The sequence below is a fragment of the Anticarsia gemmatalis genome, chromosome 8, assembly GCF_050436995.1.
Source record: "Anticarsia gemmatalis isolate Benzon Research Colony breed Stoneville strain chromosome 8, ilAntGemm2 primary, whole genome shotgun sequence".
NCBI classification, from domain to species: Eukaryota; Metazoa; Arthropoda; class Insecta; order Lepidoptera; family Erebidae; genus Anticarsia; species Anticarsia gemmatalis.
The window spans coordinates 10,997,712-11,017,347 of NC_134752.1; the positions used below are offsets into that span (position 1 = coordinate 10,997,712).

Here is a 19,636-nt window from a genome sequence, read left to right on the forward strand (position 1 = left end):
TGACGATCTTAATGTCAAGACCACACACTAATTGCTTATAGCAATTAATCCTTTGAGTAAATAATCTCACTGTTGGTCTAGTGCTCCGTATGCGTATGCCGTATCAGTTGACAACTAGTATACGTCAAATTGATAGTCACTATTCAGTACATTGCTACTTTGACGTAACGTGTTAATCACTATAATCTAAGGGAGAAAACAATGTACAGCATAGTGGTTTTCAAACAGTTGTCAACTGAGATACGTGACAGCCCCCCCGATCTGTAGCTCAATGCTCTACTATTATCAACTACCGATAACCGGCTAGTTATCGAGAAATTTTACACGAAAATCTGTTAAGCGCCTCTACCGGGCTCCGTAAGAACTATTTTGACAGTACATTCTAAATGTCAAACTCTCGATTCTCGTCAGTATCGATTGTAGAGAATTGCGCTACTGGCTAAGCTGTGGGTAATAAACAATAATCACTAATTGCTTTATCAGATTAAAAAAACAGGTTATAAATCAGCCCAAGATAAAATCTTTTATGTAGAGTATGAGAAATACAACGCGTTTGTAGAGCATAACCGAAGGAGATAGTAGTATGACGTCATAGGGTTAAATGTTCATTAGTTGGTTAATAAGGTAATAGTATAATTACTGTGTGCGTGAAATATGTTTATAAACGTTTGAGTGAATATTTACATCTTGAAATCTAGATCAAGGTGTCAGAAGCAAATGTATTTTAATTCTTTCCATAGTAACTATTGTATTATATTTTTTAACCCAATGCTGTCCCACTGCAGGGCAAGGGTCTCCACCTAAACCAGGGAGGGGTCAGGTTTTGAGTCCGCCACGCTGGCCAAATGTGGGTTGGGGACTTTGCATGCCCTCAATAAATGTATTAAAAACATATTTTAGGCATGCAAGGTTTCATCACGATGTTTTCCTTCACCGTTAGAGCAAGTGATAATTAAATCACTATTGGAATTAGTCACTAATATTTTAATAATTAAGACGATAGAATAAGAACAGAATTGTATATTTTGATAACAGCATTGTGACCGAAACTAGTGTAAAACGTCAAGCCAAGCCAAATCATAATAAAAATGCATAATATCCAGTTGTTGCAAATAAGTGCTGGTCATTAATTAATCTATCCCGTAGAATCATTCAAAGATATTAACGTCTCAGTGGTTGATATAGCACACAGTTATCTTATTCAATACTTATTATTTCTTATGTTATAATTACATAATATAAAATACAAGTATGTAGACTTGACAAGAGGTTCTTTAAGCAAGGATAAATAAGGCAACTTGTAAATTGTCTGAACTGATTTGCATGCGAGTTTAATTGAGATTGTATTCAGACAAGTATGTATAGATTGTACTAGCTAACCCGCGCGACTTCACTTGTGTCACATAAGAGAGAATGGGTCAAATTTTTTCCCGTTTTTGTAACATTCTTACTGGTTCTCTGCTCCTTTTGGTCGTAGCGTGATGATATATAGCCAGCCTTCCTCGATAAATGTGCTTTCTAACACTGAAATAATTTTTCAAATCGGCAAAGAAGTTCCTGAGATTAGTGCGTTCAAACAAACAAACAAACTATTCAGCTTTATAATATTAGTATAGATATGTGAAGTGAACCTTTTTAAGACTTGACCTGAAAAGACAAAATTAACAGCATTTAAACTTATTGTATTTTAACCAAGGCTCTATTTTACCTTAGCAAAATGTTTAACTAATTAACTTAGACCACTATTGTGGTGGGACAAATGTACTTCAAATGTACTACCTAGTGCGTAAACAGGTAGTAGTGAGACGTCAACAATGTATGAAAATGGATTTTTTACTCGATTTAGAATTACACGGGATTTGATGCAAATTAGGTATGCATTCAAGGTATTAAATAACGCGAAAAAGCCATGCCTATCATATATAATATAAAAAAAACATATTTTTAAGATGTTAGCTCAAAATATCTGGAATCTCCTTAATACCACACGAGGATAAATCAACTTCCTATTAGTATAAAAATAAAGTAGTAAATCCTGAAATTTGTACTTTCAGACAATTTCTTCAATTTTGTTTCTTTTTGTAACATAACTACATAAAAAGAATATCTGATATCCTACAATAGACCGCACACCGTTCTTAATCTAACAGTTCAGAGATAAACAAACTTAGCCCAACCTTTCTCAAACCTTCGCACTAGACACTAACAATTAAACAGCATTATACATCATTGTATTTAGCTACTACACACGACACGAATAACCTCAGACCAACATTTCGGTACATAAAAGGTTCGTTTGATGTCGCAACAGTGCACATGTTATGAATTTCTCAAATAGATAGCGTTTCTTTGAGCGATCTTGTCACATAAGTAGCACAGAGTGTTGCAAAAAGCAGGTGTGCTGTGGCCCAGCCGGTTTGTGTTGTGTGGCGCAGATTTGAAGAGATAGCGTAAGATTGACAATTAGATATTTAGATTCTAGTTTAGGTTTACAAATGTGTCTGCTCGTTTGTCAAGGTCAATTGATTACAGATTCATAATTAGTTGCTGTACAAATATGACATTATTTCGTATTGTTGTTTAGTTAAGGGATATCCTTCTATTGCAAGTGGAGCAAAATACTGAATTAGAAAAAGATTAGGCAACACGACACGACGTAAAACAATTTGGCTCAGATGACATATGATTTAATTGCCTCATAAACAAAATAGAATGTCAACTAGCTATTTTGTTCTTTAGCTTTACTATTTATTTTTAGAAATTTTCAAGAAAACTTTATAACGTTAATTTTCAACATAAAATTGCAATAGCATTAAGTTACCTACTTAAGCCGATCTAAAGATTAATTTAATCCGAGTTAAAGAGTAAGCAGTGATAATTAGAGCGGCGATTAGACCATCGCTGCAAGGTCGATGAGCTAGACACCTTTGTTTTAAGTGTTTTGACGGGTGTGCCGTGTTACATGATATGTCTATAATATATGGTAAACGGTATGAGGTATTGGCGCATTCAATAAGACACTACTATTAGTGAGTACTACTACTGAGTACATGGCCAAAGCACACTGATTTAAGCAATTTACTAAACTTCCAATTAGCTAGATATCAGTCAGACGGTGAACAACTTATTTTAGAAATATTTTAGAAAGGTATGGGATAAAATTTGTTTTTTATTTTGTTAGAATTTAGTAGGTACAGCTAAAATAATTTAAGAGATACCAGGAATCGTAATTGATTTCGACTTTCAGAAGGGATACAATTTTCTCTATTAAATAGATTTTTTAGCCTTCAAAAACTACGAAAACAGCAAAACGATACCTATTTATTAATCAATTATCAGTCTGCTACGGCATATTTGTTATCCAACTTATCATTCTAAACATAAAATTCAATCTTAATTACAAAAACTAGTTATCCTCGGACCCTTAAGTTCACAAACATACAGTTTTTACTCCATGACTCACGCTCTCGATACAATATATCCGACTTGCTCAATAAACCTTACATGTCAACAAATCAACCTTTATCAAAATAATGGCGCCTTTTGACCTGCATTTTTAACATACAATGCTACACTTATTATGGGTATAAAAGTCACATATTTCATGCTACGTAAATAAATGACAGGCGAATCAAAATGGCGGAATGACATTCAGGAAATGTGACTTTGTAAGGTCACGAGGAGTAATTATCACTGGCTGAAAACAGGTGGCACTTTGTTTTATGAATGGAAAGATCAGAATGAGTAAGGATTTCTGTGAGTAACACAGTAACCTATGTATCACAGCTGATTTTACATCACATGGTGTAATACTTAACGAAGAAATCCCAAAAATCGTCTTAAAGTTTGAAAGTCCCTACATCCATAATTTTAGGGTCTAAAAGCCAAGTCGTGTTAAAAGTCTATGGCCTCTTTATAGTGGAGAGAAGTTTAAAAACAGGGCATGCTAACTGAGTTTATTGCTCTTGTCCTAAACCCTAGTCTTAAACCCTAGTCTTAGCGAAACTGCAACTTCTATTTCGGACAAAACCAAATACCATACTCTGGAGTTAAGTATTAAGTTTTTAATAGATCTATTTTTTGTTTAAGACCTGTATTGCAACTCATTTACATTTCTTTATAACTAAGGATTTATCCTATCATTCTATATCTCAATTTCAATAAGAATCTAGTTTAATCAGCAGTACAGGCCATAACAAACACTAGATTATTACACTTAGGTACATAAACTTATCATATTAGATCGATTCGTACGTAATATATTGAGTGACCCACCTTGCAAGCAAGTAATCGCAAGTTCGTCTCGGTTTTGTGTCCAGCCTTCAATACAAAATAATAACGACGCCTACTTTAAACCAGATCGTTTAATATAAAACAGAAATGTTGTTTAAATTGTTATGACTTAATAAACTTGTTTACGAACTGCCCCTGATTGTGGTAGAAAAGGAAAATATGGTTTAAATTGAATGAACTTTTTTAAGTACTGAGAAATCACTGACTCATAAAGAATCCATTGATTGAAAAAGAAGAAGACAGATATAATTAAATACACAAACTATTATTTTGAACACATACATACATTATTACTATGACTAATTAGTGCTCTAGATTCTTAACAGGATAACCATTTTAAATTGTTTTATGCAGGAAACCTTACGCTAACACGCATGCGTAAATAAATCCTATACCTTATTCCGTGTAACTTGACCTCTAAACTGTTCCACAAACCCGTAACCAGATACTTTATAAACCACAAAAACTTAAGCCTTCAGAACAAAAATAATACAATACATCATTGCGAAACGCTATCAAGCGATCAGCTACCCGTCTTTACATCTCATATTACATTTACATATAACCTACACGATACATACATAGCACATACCATGCATACATACATACATACATACATACATACATACCATGTAGTAGGTTCTGTTCCCACGACAGAACGGATGTGGGCGGAAGGCCTTGGCGAAATATGTAACAGAAATGAAAAGCACTCATGCGCATTGACGTCATAAGGATCCGGGAACAAATCGATGTTTCACGATATTTTTAATGATTGTTCTTTATTCATCAGTATTTATGTATAACTCTTCCGTTCCTAAGTGACTGACTGACTGACAACGCACAACCGAAACTACTGAGCGCAGAAAGTTGAAATTTGGTATGAAGTTTCCTTAGGAAGTTTAGAGGAGTATTAAGAGAGGATTATTGGAAATTCTCCCACGAAGGGGATCGATGTTCCACGTGGGTAAAGCCAAGTGAATTATAGAAAATGATTTTAAATGTCAGTGCATACAGTCATCTTAGCGAAGGGTCTTCTCAAGGAAGTAGGTAAATATTTATAAAACTCTGTACATCATAATCCTGACCTTCAATTGTCAATCAAATGTCAAATTATTTTCCATATATGTGATGTGATAGTATCATCAGGCGTTCGTTATAATTGCATCGAGTTAATTAAAATTGCGTACATACTACTTCTATCCGATGTAATGATTCTATCTTCTATAATAATGTTATTCTGACCGTTTCAATTTCCTAAGGATACGAAAGAAAAATTGGTAGAATATAAAGCATCACACTGAAATATACAAAGGAATTCCTCAAAAACTTCTAAAGAATCTTTGCGTCTTTGCCACAATACACTTTTTTTAGAAAATGCCTTACTTTGTGGAAATTATTATGAACCTCCCAATTAAAAATTCCTTAAGAAAAATATGACCTAACTTAGTAAAATTGCATATAGACGGAACCAGTTCGAAACAAACGTTTACCATGATTCAGCAGGCTGACTGAATAGAAAGTTATTTACCAGTGTAATTCAGTTAGATCATATCAGTGATCAGTTAGTACTGTTGTACAAATTGTTCTGTTTTGACTCAGACATGTTACTGATCTTAGTTTGTTGTTCTTAATTACTAATTGCGGTGTTAATGATATTATGTAAATATTATTTCAGTTTGCTGATAGTTCTTTTGCTATTAGAAATGTTCTATAATTTCGTCAGCATCATTTTTATAATCTATTATAAACTAAACTACATTTTGTCAGTTATTTCGCTAAGCAAAGACATCAACGCGTCAAATAGTGATGCGCAGTACCATTGTTAAGTTGAAACTTTTATTGATTAACGTGAATTTATGCATCCAGAGATTTTAACAGATCTTTATCAAGTGGCCGTGATAATTATAATTAGATAACCCACCACTGTCCTGCTACAGGGCAGACAGAGTAACCGAGCACTTTGGCGATGTATCCAATGATATGGCATATTAATACTATAAACATAAGTATAGTAAAGTCCTCTTTACCGTATTCGACGATAGCGACCGGGACTATGTTTGTTGCCTAGCATGAGCTCTTTGAAGGCTAGCAAAACCAAACTTTAAAAACAAACTATAAACATAAGAATAGATATTATATCAAGTATGGGCGTCCAAACTTATGACATAACGATAATAACTAAGTACATATCATTGTTCCCACAAACAGTTGTTATATTTTGACAACACAAATAGTTAATTATAATTTGCAAATCGCTTGCTTGTACGACTGACAGTAACAATGACTGCACAAGGTGTGAGATAAGATCATATATTTTAATCTCATAGAATGCTGAGTGGGCGTCGTGTGGCGGCCAAAGAAATACTTATTAGATTTTTCTATAGAGATAGAGGTTACCAACCGCAGTTATATACACACTATAATATATGGTGCCTGTGAAAGATCCTTTATTTACCTTTGAGTAAAATTGTAATAAATAGCATTGAAAAGGAAGAGAGGGAATTTATTATCGGCTATTGATATATAGGTACGAGTAACCATAGAGATTTTTTTTGTGAAAATCTGATCAGCGCCCCTAGCGTATACCTAACTATTTTTTTAAGTTTTAAATGTCAAGCACTCGCTGTACTTGAAAGTACCAAGTGCAGGAAACCGCTATTCAAAATACAGTATCCAGCCATGGCAAAGTTTGGTGACCTACATATTGCGATATAGAAAAAAAATATGGGTCGTTAGTTACAAAAGGTTGGGAGCCTCTGCTTTAGAGGGTCATGTGTTACTTAATTGGTTTACAATATATCATTAGAAGAAACAATGATCTGTTTTGATAACCTGTATTTAATTGTGACCCTGATTTAAGTAGAGGTAGTTTATGAGAAATGATGATTAAGCGTTCAATCATTTTAATGGTACCAAAAGATAAATTTCTGAAACTTTAGTCATTGTTCAGGAATTTATTTTGAGTCATACAGAATATTAACTGTATAACGTGTAATGATAACGTTTATTTATGACGGCTGATTTTTAAGTAGATAAAGTAATCCTTTCATTTTCGTTTCAAATACTTTTCATCTAGTTCTTATCAAAATGCGGCGCAAATTGAAATCAATTTGGTTAAGTAAAAAATTATATAGATATTTATGTAGAGAGAGCCTGCTTAAATTAATCATTTATTTGTAACTACCTTATGTTCACGGCTCCGCCCGTTTTATTAATGTAGGAACACATGACCCTTCATTTGCGACGAACAGTCGGGTAAAAAGTAACCGACATAATGTTCGTCATTTCTTGTATCTCCAAGAAAATTCCCAAAATCTGTTTGTCGTAAAAGCAAAATAGACAGACTCGCATTTCACTCATGCATGATTAAAGTCACTCGCAACTATCGGAATCAAAATTCACATTAATTGGCCGATCATTCGCGCACACTAATGTAATTAGGGCAGCAGACATCGTCAAACGCCGGCATCGACAACAGTAGTGTATTTGTCTTAGTTCGTGACACCCGTCAGGCTAAGTCTAGCCGTCACAATGAACCTGCAACCAGCTTGCCTTTCAGTTCATTACATGACTACTTCATAACGCTTATCCTATCAGACATGCCATTTGTTTAACCTGACGATTGCCGTGACGAAATGGTTGGACATATTGTAAAATATTGGGTCTGTTGGACCCAAATGTATCTAACTGTACTGTACTGTACGTACTGTATTTAAAACTAGCGGCCCGCCCGATTTTTTAAAGTTATTTTACAAAGAAGCCTTTACAATTTATACACTTGAACGCTTCCACTCAAAACACTCTGTCTTTTAATAAAACGGCATTAAAATCCTATGCATAGTTTTAAAGATCTAAGCGTGCATAGGGATAGATAGCGGATCGTTTGTATAACTATGTACTGAAGCTTAAATAAAGATGACAAAGTCGTCGTTACATAACAAATTAAGATAGATCATAAGAAAAACTACATTTTGCTTACTCGTTTAACGTCTGCCGACCGCACTTGTGCTAAACCATCCAAACACAAATGTGTTTGCCGCACTTAAATAACTTATGGTTTTTGTGGAACGGAAGCCAGCGGTTATGGAATTCTTGCAGTATATTAGGTAGAGCATACATCTATCTACAAAATAACGTATTTGGTTCACACTCAAGCTTGATATTGTAGGTAAAATAGCTTATGGTTTACGTTGCATACCTACTTATTACAGTAAACACCGAAATGTCAAATAATACAAAGTAAAATGCGTTTGCGTTAATTCCCGCATAAATAAAATAAATTTAACCCATTAATGTCTCACTGCTGGGCACGGGTCTGCTCCCGTAATGAGGGAGGGGTAGACCTGAGTCCACCACGCTGGCCAAGTGCGGGTTGGGTTCTTTTTCCTTCCGGCATAGTACGAAAAAATAATATTTTTTATTTACGTCTAACAGACCCCCATACTTTTATTAGAAGGTTAACATCTCCATGTCAGTCTTAAGAGTTATTCTGAGACAGTGTTTAATTTCACCGTGCTGTTACCAGTCGGGGGCAGGTCACGAACTTGCAAGGCCAACATATCTGATACACATTTTAGACATGACCATTTATAATCTTTGTGCAGTACTGTAACTGTAAAACTTAGTTTACTATACTTAACCTTGTATTGTGCCTAATAAAATTCGCTTGGCTACCTTAATGCTAAGTTTGCGGGAATTAGGTACTAAAGTGCAAGAGAATTTCTAAATGTATTTACTGAAGCGTACTTTTGCTTTACGAATACGAATGCTTGCTATTTTATAACTTAATTAATGATATCCAATGAAAAGCCTAAGCACTTTTTTGTACGATAACACCTAATAAAAGAAATGACAAGTAAATGAAATGAAGAACCTAAGTACATTTTTATACAAAAGTAATAAAATGATCAGAAAATGAAATGAAAAGCCTAAGTACACCTACACTTTAATACGAAAGTATTAAAATAAATGATCTACAATTTTCACTTTTTATTAATCTTACTTTCAGTGGTCGCATTCAAGAAAAACTAAATGCATTACATCCAGTAACATTTCTTTTATCAGTGCGATACAAAGCACATTTTTGCACTACATCTAAATTCTAAACCAGTAAACGGATCAACGTGCAGTAACCATGTGCAGTGGGCGAGTCTCACAGTCACGATCAGTCAAGGCGGCTATCTGATAACGTTTCGCCATTTGAGGCGTCATTTGTCAAGCTAACATGTGTGGGTTAAGTTCAAATGTTAAGATTTAGATAAACATATGTATAGCCTTGAATACTTTGAATAACTTTAGAACCTAACTGTCTTGGTTGACATGATACAAGTTGTAGAATGTGACGTGAGTGACGTTTCATGGGTGGTTTTGAGCTACGACTACACGCAACAAGCAAATGTGGACTAATGTGGAGGGCTGCTTTTCCTTTGGGAAATTCAAGAGCGCTCGATTATATCAGTCATTCTTTCAGATGCCGATCCCTGCTCTGTGGACTGTCCCATTGGTTAAGTATAGAGAACTGGTGTATGTATAGTATTCTCATTAGTAAGTATCGAATTTGACGTCCGAATTTTCCGACCACATCATATCCTTAAGTGAGTAAACGTGGAAAAATGAAAGCCTGTTTTAAAGTTCTCCGAAAATAAAAGTAAAATAATTTCTTAATGTCTATAAATACATGTCAAACTAACAGACCTTAAATCTATTTATAAGATCATTGCTAATACGAGAGGTATGTGTATGTGACCCGTGGCGAAGGTCCTTATATTGGGGACCTTGCGAGCGCACCGCAGATCGACTCCGGCGCCCGATACGATCAACGATCTAGATATTGTACCGTGGCGCAATCTGTCTACTTTTATTGTTAGCTTGTAAACCATTTGTTGTTCTAATTAGACGATTATATCATATCTTGCGTCATGTTTTTCGTATAAAAAGTTTTTATTTAAGCGCCTTTAGGTGTTTATAAAAAATGCGTTTACTTTTTATTTTATTCGATGTGGATTACGTATCTTGTTTGCGAATTTGATACAAGATTTAATTTAGATATTGGTATAAAACGTATACGTGCGTAGGTATACGGGCGCGTACGCTTATTAGAAAACAAGCCGTACCTACACCACCTATAGAGAATAGTAAGTATAATCGTCCAAATATTCGACAACATGTATTTTTATATACATAATATAGGAAAATGGCGTGATAGTATGTATGTATTTAAATAAATGCACAGTGTTTTATGAAGAGAGTAGAGACCTATATTGATAAACGAAAGACTAAACCTAAAGTTATAATGCTGATCACGAGTACGAAATACAACAATCAAATGGTTACGATTCACAAGTAAAAAAACAAAATTATACAATAAATAATTTATTCAAATCAATAAACATTTCATACTTCTAGTCTAATATAAATGCTTCTATCACTACGCTGATAAGGCATATTGTACAATATTACTTCTACAATACATTATAACATGTTAAAACTATTTACAAAGACTAACATAAATGTGAGACTTCATTTATATACTTGAGTTTGCGTATTAGTTTGTTTTGTCTGGTCTCTGCCTACCCCTATGGGAATAAAGCGTGATTTTATGTATGTATAATGCGTAATGCAAAATAGGGGCGGGACTGTCATATAACAAATTACTAAACATCAAGACATAAATCATTTTGTCAAAAGAACTAATTACCAAAAGATAATAATGTCTTCCTAGCCGATATACAGCGGCCAGTTTCATTGAAACTAGTCAACTAAAAAAATACAGGTACCTAGTCTCAACCGTGACTGCTAGGTGGCACTGTTATCTTGTTTACAAAAAGCAGTTTTGTCTCTTTAATTCTTCATGAGAGTAAATGAGACCAGAACGCTGAAAATTTAGTTGTCCAGTAAGCGATAACCACATAATTAAAATCCATAATTTCAAGTCTGTAGGTCATTTAGTTCCGAAGTTAAGCAAAAGCAAAGTTTCGCATTTATGACACTTACTCAGGATCAAAAACATTCATTTTAACTATTTCGGAGCGCGATGCTCGAAAACTGATGAGAATTTCGATAAAGTGTGTATAACAAAAGTTGTAGACAATTTTATCATCTTTCATTATGTAGAAGACACTTTTTCTCTACGACGAACCGTTTTAAAGATATTAGTGAAAAACTAAAAAATGGGAACTTTAACCCCCTCCCCCCACTCCGGCGCCCCCCCTAGAGGCGGGGATTTTTGGTATGTTTATTCTCTAAGCATCCTGAACCAATTTCTGAAGAAATTTCTTAGGATCCCTCTCACGCACTCTACACTTGCTTTTTTGAGCGGACTAAATACGCAAACACAAATATCCAAGTAAAGTCTCACTATAAAACACCGGCGGGTATTTATGAGTGTCACCCAACCGACTATTTCTAACCCTTTCCTATATTTAACTTTCCCTTTAACTCTTAAGGCCATCTTTAATACCTCATTATTTAAAATAATGTCATTATTTTTCTTATTAACTTTCTTACAAATAATATACTGACAATAAAACTGAAAACTTAATGGGTTTACTCATCGATTCTGAATCCTATACAGTATACACATCAAACTACAGATTTCTGTTATCAGATTTCAACTAAAACTATATTAAATTGCGAATAACAAAGAAAATACCAAATTGAACTTGAACCAATACAATCCAAATTTTAGGTTATTAATCAGTACTTTTTAAAACCAAATACATTTTTAATGATTTTTACACCATAATGAATCTTACTCAGACAAAATATTATAATAATTTTTTTACTGTACCAACTTCCAAATATTTCAATAATGTCTTTTACAAACAAAAAAACTGACTAAGACGTTAATATAATACCTTTAAACTCCAATTCACGATCCATCTTGGTTTTGCAGTTGCTTCAATTGTTTCAAGACGGTATCAAGCAACTTCCTCCTGTCTCTTTCATTCTTCTTAAGGACGGAGAAGACAGAAGACTTCTGCTCAGCTTCCTTGAGTTTCTCGAGCAGTGTGGCGGCGTCGCGCGGAGTCACTAGCGCGTACTTACCACCTTCGATGCCCACGTCGTGGAGGTATGATGACCAGTCCCAGCCGGTGATGAGGTCGAGGAGTTGTCTATAGAAAAGATGTACGATTGAAAATACTTGTCATGGAATGTGGCACGACAAATAGGCTAATGAAAAAGTTGCTGACATAAGCTACTATTGACTGTTTTGATCGTCTTGCTAGCAAAAATAAAGGGGGATTGGCTGAAAAATGTACGGACTTCAAAAAGAAGAAGTAGTGTTATCCACAAGTTAAAAGAGAGAAGGAAACATAATAATATTTAAGCCCTACAAAACACGCCATATCACTCTGTTACGATAAAAATGGTACACAGATTTTAGTTCCTATGCTGAAATAACAAATAGTTGCCTTTTTATTCCCGCTCATCATAGCGAGCAGACCGCAGACGAAAGATTAGACTTAAGGAAATCAACTTTGCGAAAACTGTGCACGTATACGTTTCACGTACACGTACAGCCGAATGACGTGCACACCTACTTCAAGTCTATAGTTCTATCTTACCTAAGGCTAGCGAAATGTTCAAGCAGCTCTCCCTCCTTTAACCCGGGCACGGGCTCCCCGGCCGCGAACTGTTCGCACTGTATAACGTCCAAGTTGAGCTGATCCAGCGCTCCCGATGATATCTGCTTCACCGCCGGGTCTAGTAGTAAGTTACGGAGACGGGTCGCTATGCGGTTTGTTGCTGCACGGACGGCTGCCACACTGGGGATAAAAGAGTGGGTCTAAAATACCATATTTTGAAGATTTTTTTTTGTACATGAAACATATTATGTAACACTGTAGGGTTATCCACAGATTATTCTTAATAAGTGAATGGGAATGGACACTGGACAGCTCATAAAGATGAGCTTTTAAAGAACAATGATAAGAAATTTACATCTATACTAATTTTATAAAGCTGAAGAGTTTGTTTGTTTGTTTGAACGCGCTAATCTCAGGCACTACTGGTCCGTTTAAAAAAAACGTTTAAAAAAACTTCTTTCAGTGTTAGATAGCCCATTTATCGAGGAAGCCTATAGGCTATATATCATGCATCATCATCACGCTACGACCAATAGGAGCAGAGTACGAGTAAAGAAAATTTTGACGCATTCTCTCTTATGTGACGCAAACGAAGTTGCGCGAGTCAGCTAGTAGGTACATAAAAATTGCTTTGCTTGATAGAATTCTAAATAACAGCCAGACAGTAAAAAGCCAAGACTATTGGTATGAAGAGTTATGTAGCACAATAGTTAAAGTGCGATAACGTGCATCTGCTAGTTTTAACGTCCACGTACAAAGACGCGCACGTTAGCACTACATGTCACATGGTTGTCAAATATACAAGCGATATGAGAACTCTCTTACCGTGCTCGTTCTGGCAGTTGTTCTAATGATGTGAGTACTCCAGACAGGTAGCTCAGCATGTCCGTCACGAATGCTGACGCTTGACCCGTTGGCTCCACTAAAATTTACAAACAACAATAAAATAGCAATGTAATAATTATTATTTATTCACCGATAATATGTTTTTTTTTAATAATTTCTCACTGCAGGGCAAGGGTCTCCTCACTCACTCTCCTCCCAAACAAGGGGGAGGGGTTAGGCCTTGAGTCCATATTATTTTGTATCATATTATGTATTGATACAAAAATTAAAGTCAGCTAAAGGTCTTAATATTATTGTATTTACCTAACAACCAGTCATAGTTCTCCAAATCCAAGAATTCATCGACTTTCTTCTCCAGTTTGTCGCAGATCTGTTGTTCTGCGTCATCACGGGCCGCTTGGAACATACTCCCGGCCGTCTGTACAAAAAACAATACATTAGTTTTACTACTTAATACCTATAATTGGAAGGGCGACAACTTATGTACGAGTACAAGACTTATCTATACTAATATTATAAAGCTAAAGAATTTGTTTGTTTGTTTGTTTGAACGCGCCAATCTCAGGAACTATTGGTCCGATTTGAAAAATTCTTTCAGTGTTAGATAGCCGATAGCTATATATTTAAAGGAGAGTGTAATAATGTTTTACCTGAGTGGTGACAAGTTCTGAGCCAGTGATATTGCTGATAAACTCGTATAGACACAGTGTTGCATCTTCTAAGTACTGCGTGTCGACTATTATCTGTAACAAGGTAATTTATTATTAAGTATTTCCTTAAATTAAATTATTGAAAAACGCATTTGAAAATAGGATAATTGAATAGTCTCAGTTATATTCAATTGGAGGCAAGATATTATGTCATTAAAACAAGATAATGTCGCTACAGTTAAAACTCTTTATATAAACAAAAGAGAGATCGATCAATGTTTATTAATCGCTAAGGGACCTTTATCTATGTACTAGACAATCAGTAAAACTTTATAGATGGTAAACAAAACACAGGGCTGGCATGCAATGACAGAATTTTACATGCACGAACGACACACCCACAAAACCTGACCCATGGTATGATATAACTATTTCACTCGACTTTACCTGTACTAACTGCATCAACGGTAGTGGTCTTCTAAACAGCGCAGACAGACACCCAGTAAAAGACCTGCTCAGTAGCAGCGAGGCGGAGTGCCTGGCGGCCGCGGCCCTCCGCCCGCCGCCCAGCCCCAAGCCAGCCGAGTACTTGAGCCACGCGTAGATGAACTCCTTCACTTGCACGTATACTGCCGGTACTATTGATGAGAATGGGAACCTGCAGGAGTTGCATGTTATTAGAAAAATAGGTACTTTGGAATAATAACTACAAATTAAATTATAATTAATTAATCATGCCGCAATCGTTGCGTGTACCAGTGGTTTACAAAGCCATGTTATGGTTGGTTGTATACAGTTTCACATTGTTCATCTATTAAGCGTATTGTGGCCAAAGCCCCACAACAAATAAAATTCTACTTGTCGGCGACGCTACGAACGTTTCTTGTAACGCTTGTAATTTGTCAGTGCCGTCCACACATCGAATTCATGTAACATTACATGATAGATTACATTACACGTTATTCTCATCTGGGCCCGTTAAACGCTGTATTAACAGATTCGTATACGAACGTGTACGCAGGATAATACTCAGATTATAATACTAAATAAAGTCTATGATGACAGTCATAAATTACTTACTTTCTCGGAAAAGGTTGCGTTTCTAGTTCATCGTTGTCGTACGGGAACGTGTCCATTACTCCATCGAACTGATCTTGAGTCTCCACCTGCCAACAATAGTAAATTTACGTATCATCTATTAATTTTACAAAATACTTAGGAGTCTAACACGACTATTTTTCATGAAGCGTTAGTTCTGTGGCATTCCAAAAGAAAAATTAAGTTATAAATAATTATAATAAGAGATGTTTACCTCGATAGGCAGGAAGGAGGCATTGTCCAGTATATCTCTGAATACGACGACCCATCGTTGCATCAACACTTCTGTGTAATGTTCCGCCATCTCTTGCAGTAATAATGGTAGCGGGTCCGTCGGGAGACCGTAACATCTGTACAAGAACACATATTATTTTAGTATCAACACGACACAATCTATACTGATGTTATATACTAGTTTAAGTAAAAATAAGACATTCGAACAATGAAAACATTTTAAATTGTAAAGATAACTAGCAGTGGTATAAACCATATACAATAATTGTATATAGTGCTATAAATACATAGCACCATATACAATTTTATATGTTACAGCAAGTACGTGCACGTACACGTACACGTAATCTATACGTACTCGGCTACGAACGTGGTATTGGTTGACCAGTTGGTCTAACATTTACTAACTTACTGACTCAAAATCTAGTGTGACATACAACTTTAATTAGTGGTTAATAGACTTAAGGCCTGTTGCACGACTTATGGATAAGTATCAAATAGTAAATCTGATAGATACGTCATTACAAAACAAATACTCACTTCAAAGTATTAATAAACAGCATAATCTGGTGTTTAATGCTCAACATGAGAGTAGGGTCAGTGATAAGCGACGTGTTAGTCCTGAGCGTGGAGGCTACTTTGGTCACAGACATGCCCCACATGTCTAGCAGCCAGTCTTTGGAGACCAGGCCGGCGCCCGCACTGAGCAAGTGCTCCTCGAGGATGAAGAAGCCGAGAACCGCGTTGAGGTAGTTCTTTACGCCTTGGATAGAGTCGTGTAAGTTTGTTGATGCGGGTATCAGGACGAGACGCGCTTGCTGTTTGCGTTGAGATCTGTAGGTACGAAGAATGATTTGATTATTTTTTAGAAATATGTTAAACATAAATATTTCAAGCAATAAGCCATTAATGTTCGGTTTCCGAGTACCATTTAACGGTAGTTTATCTATTCAAGCTAACATTTTTATATGAGCTTAAACATTATTGAATAGATAAACTATCGCTAAATGTACCACAGAAACCGGGAGTAAGTCTATTGAGCCTACTAAGAATTCTATATGGTTGGAGTAGAACCCTAGATGTTTGTTAAAGGTTATTCGACTATTATAAAATTGTAAAATTTTCATTCTAGGTATTGAAACAACTATTTGAAGGCGACAGGTGTTACAATTGATAATTTTAGTCAGAATAGTCGTTAAAATGAGATAAAAGCAGTCACCTGTAGTAATCAATGAAATCATTCTTAGCACCCAACACACTGTGAATATGGAGACATCTGTGCAATGGACTGAAGTCTACCAACTCATGAGGACACTGAGGACCTGTGTTTTCTTTCGCTGATATACCAAGAACTGCCATATCTAGAAACAAATAAAATAAATATGTAATAATATCTTGTTAGAACTACTCATGGGTTGATGGCATAATGACCTGATTATTCTATCCACAAAAAATTCTTCACTTTCTCTTTAACTTACCTTTTTTATTTTTGACAATACTGGCCAGGTTTCTGCCAAGCATTTCTTGTGTTTGTTTCAAAGCCATTGCGCCAACCTGAAACAATGTGTAAGCCATTTTAATATGTTAAAATAATTCGCTTCTACATAAGATGCTTTTCAAATGCTTTAGGACTTTACCAATTTACTAACTTAACATACTGAAATTAATGTCTTATTTTTCTAGGCTTTGAATTAGACTATTAATTCTCTTAAGTAAGTAAAAAGTACATCAAATTAAAAACTTTTTGGTTCTATATTGCTTCCATCAAAAAATAACAAAATTAAAGTATGACATTAGCTTATACTTCTCTTACCTGTGGACTAAGCTTGCGTATATTCTCGAGGAAGTCCCTAAGGTCTGCCATAGAGGCGTCTTGTATCGCCTGGCGCAGTCGCGGGATGTCTGCGGAGATCTGAGCGCACCACTTGTAAGGACCCACGCGCGGCAACAACACATGTTCCAACTGTTCTAAGGTCTTCAGTGCTGGGTAATACCTGTATAACAATTTAAAATATAAGTTAATCAAAATTGATGACATTAAAATTTTACCTCCATACAAGAAACATGCGATGACCACACTGACTCCACAGTTAGTTATTAGTGATCATTAGTTTTAAATTCTACCATAATGTCTCATGTTATGTCAGAATAACATCATTCATTTATTTTGTGATGAATAAATAAATGCAAATAACTGCTAGATTATTTCAATAGTCAATTTCAAGCATTTTCAATTTCAATAGCCAATTATTAATCAGCTGTTCAGTAAGTAATGATGCTCGGAATTGCCTCCTGAGCATTGTGCCAACAATAATTATCATTCTTACAGTAATACTAAGAATTTACTGAGAGATTTGTAGAACCTTAATTGCTAAATCCAAGAAACCTTAGGTGCTGGAACCAATAATATTATTGCAAATGCACAGATAACAGCAAAATATACACAAAACATTCACCTCTTAGCTTCAACCTGTGACTTGAGCTTGGAGTAAGTAGTAAGCAATGGCAGACAGAGTTCCATCTTCTCAATAGTAGCAGCAATATTGAGCTCCACTCGACGGGCTCTGATCAACTCTTCTGCTTTCACACACAGATCTACAAGAAAAATATTATTGATTCATCTCATACCTGAGTCATTTATTATTAATCTTTTTACCTATGTATCATATCACAATTAAACATAACTTTTAAATCACAATAAATGCAAAAAAACTATTTGGATACATGTGATTTGGATTTCCATTCTCCTTTCCACACCTAAATTCTTTAAGGTCAAATAGTAAGCAGTAAAAAGTACCTACTTTTTTTTATCTAGACCACTTGCTAATGAAAACCTTTAAAGATTCAAATCATACACCATTATGAATTTTTGGCAGATTGTTGAAATTATTGTAAATAGTTACATATTTCAATACTTACTTTCTGTGGTCTCTTTGACATTAGCATCAACATTGGATATATCTGCATGCAGTTCTTCAGCATGTGACCTCACTTGCAGTAGCTCACGGATCGAGTCTATGAAACCCTGAAATTATAAGCCACATCAATAAAAAATTGTTAAAGATTTTCATTTGACTAAAGTAATGTATCAAAATTCAAACAACTTCTTATTTTTGTTCTTTGGTCTCTGTCTACCCTTACGAGTAAATAGAGTGTGAGTATGACTATCTAGGTATTGAATTCAAAACATTTTATCTCAACAAAATGTTGATGCGTGGAAAAATACTTATTTTTTGTTAATTTTACCTGATAATGAAAATTACAAAGTTTCTCAATTTCTTTGTCATGTTGTTTTATACGCTCGTCAAGTTGATGTACAAACGCTTCGTGCCCTTCGCCTTCATATATGGAACGGAATGCCGGGCCCCAGTAGTCGTCTATTCCTTCGATTTCCTGCAAATATAAATACATAGCATTTCCTATCAGCATGTACAATTTCATTAATACCAACGTATAAGAGTGACAATAATCGTATTGCTCAAAGTGAGAGCTAAATAAATGAGCAAAAGCAATAAATTGCAGAGAAACTGAAAGTGGGTGTCTACCTGTATCGTGGCGTTCGTCATCGTTATTAATCGCTTTAGTGGTAGTTACTCCGTATGCTCATATGTATTGTTCATGAAAGCAAGAATTTCACTTTAAGAAAATATGATAAATTACTCTAGTTTACCAAATTATTCCTAAAATAAAATTATTTTTATTGTTAGGTTTTCGATTTGACATTTGACAATGACATTGACTATTACGTTCCGTTAGAGTTTAGACAATTATAAACAATAGTAAAATAATTTTGACATTCGTCTATTTCAGACTGTTTAGAAAATGAATACAGTAAGAAATTGCATTTAAAATAAAATAGTGGTTTATTGTCTTGAGAGATATTAGAAGGACTTTATTATAATACAACAAACGTAGAATGAAACGTCT

The 19,636-nt window shown here is 35.1% G+C and overlaps 1 protein-coding gene across 1 annotated transcript; it reads right to left on the reverse strand.

Moving 5' to 3' along the window:
* Positions 1–10,649: 10,649 nt before the first annotated feature.
* Sec15 (exocyst complex component Sec15) lies at positions 10,650–19,431 on the reverse strand. Its single transcript, XM_076117733.1, has 16 exons — positions 19,255–19,431; positions 18,956–19,102; positions 18,629–18,734; positions 18,166–18,304; positions 17,523–17,703; positions 17,188–17,263; positions 16,929–17,070; positions 16,250–16,543; positions 15,690–15,825; positions 15,458–15,543; positions 14,825–15,035; positions 14,378–14,470; positions 14,031–14,145; positions 13,707–13,803; positions 12,861–13,061; positions 10,650–12,407 (listed from the first exon to the last, which is right to left on the reverse strand). The coding sequence occupies exons 1-16, from the start codon at positions 19,273–19,275 to the stop codon at positions 12,164–12,166; spliced, it is 2,289 nt and encodes a 762-aa protein (XP_075973848.1). The 5' UTR covers positions 19,276–19,431; the 3' UTR covers positions 10,650–12,163.
* Positions 19,432–19,636: the final 205 nt, after the last annotated feature.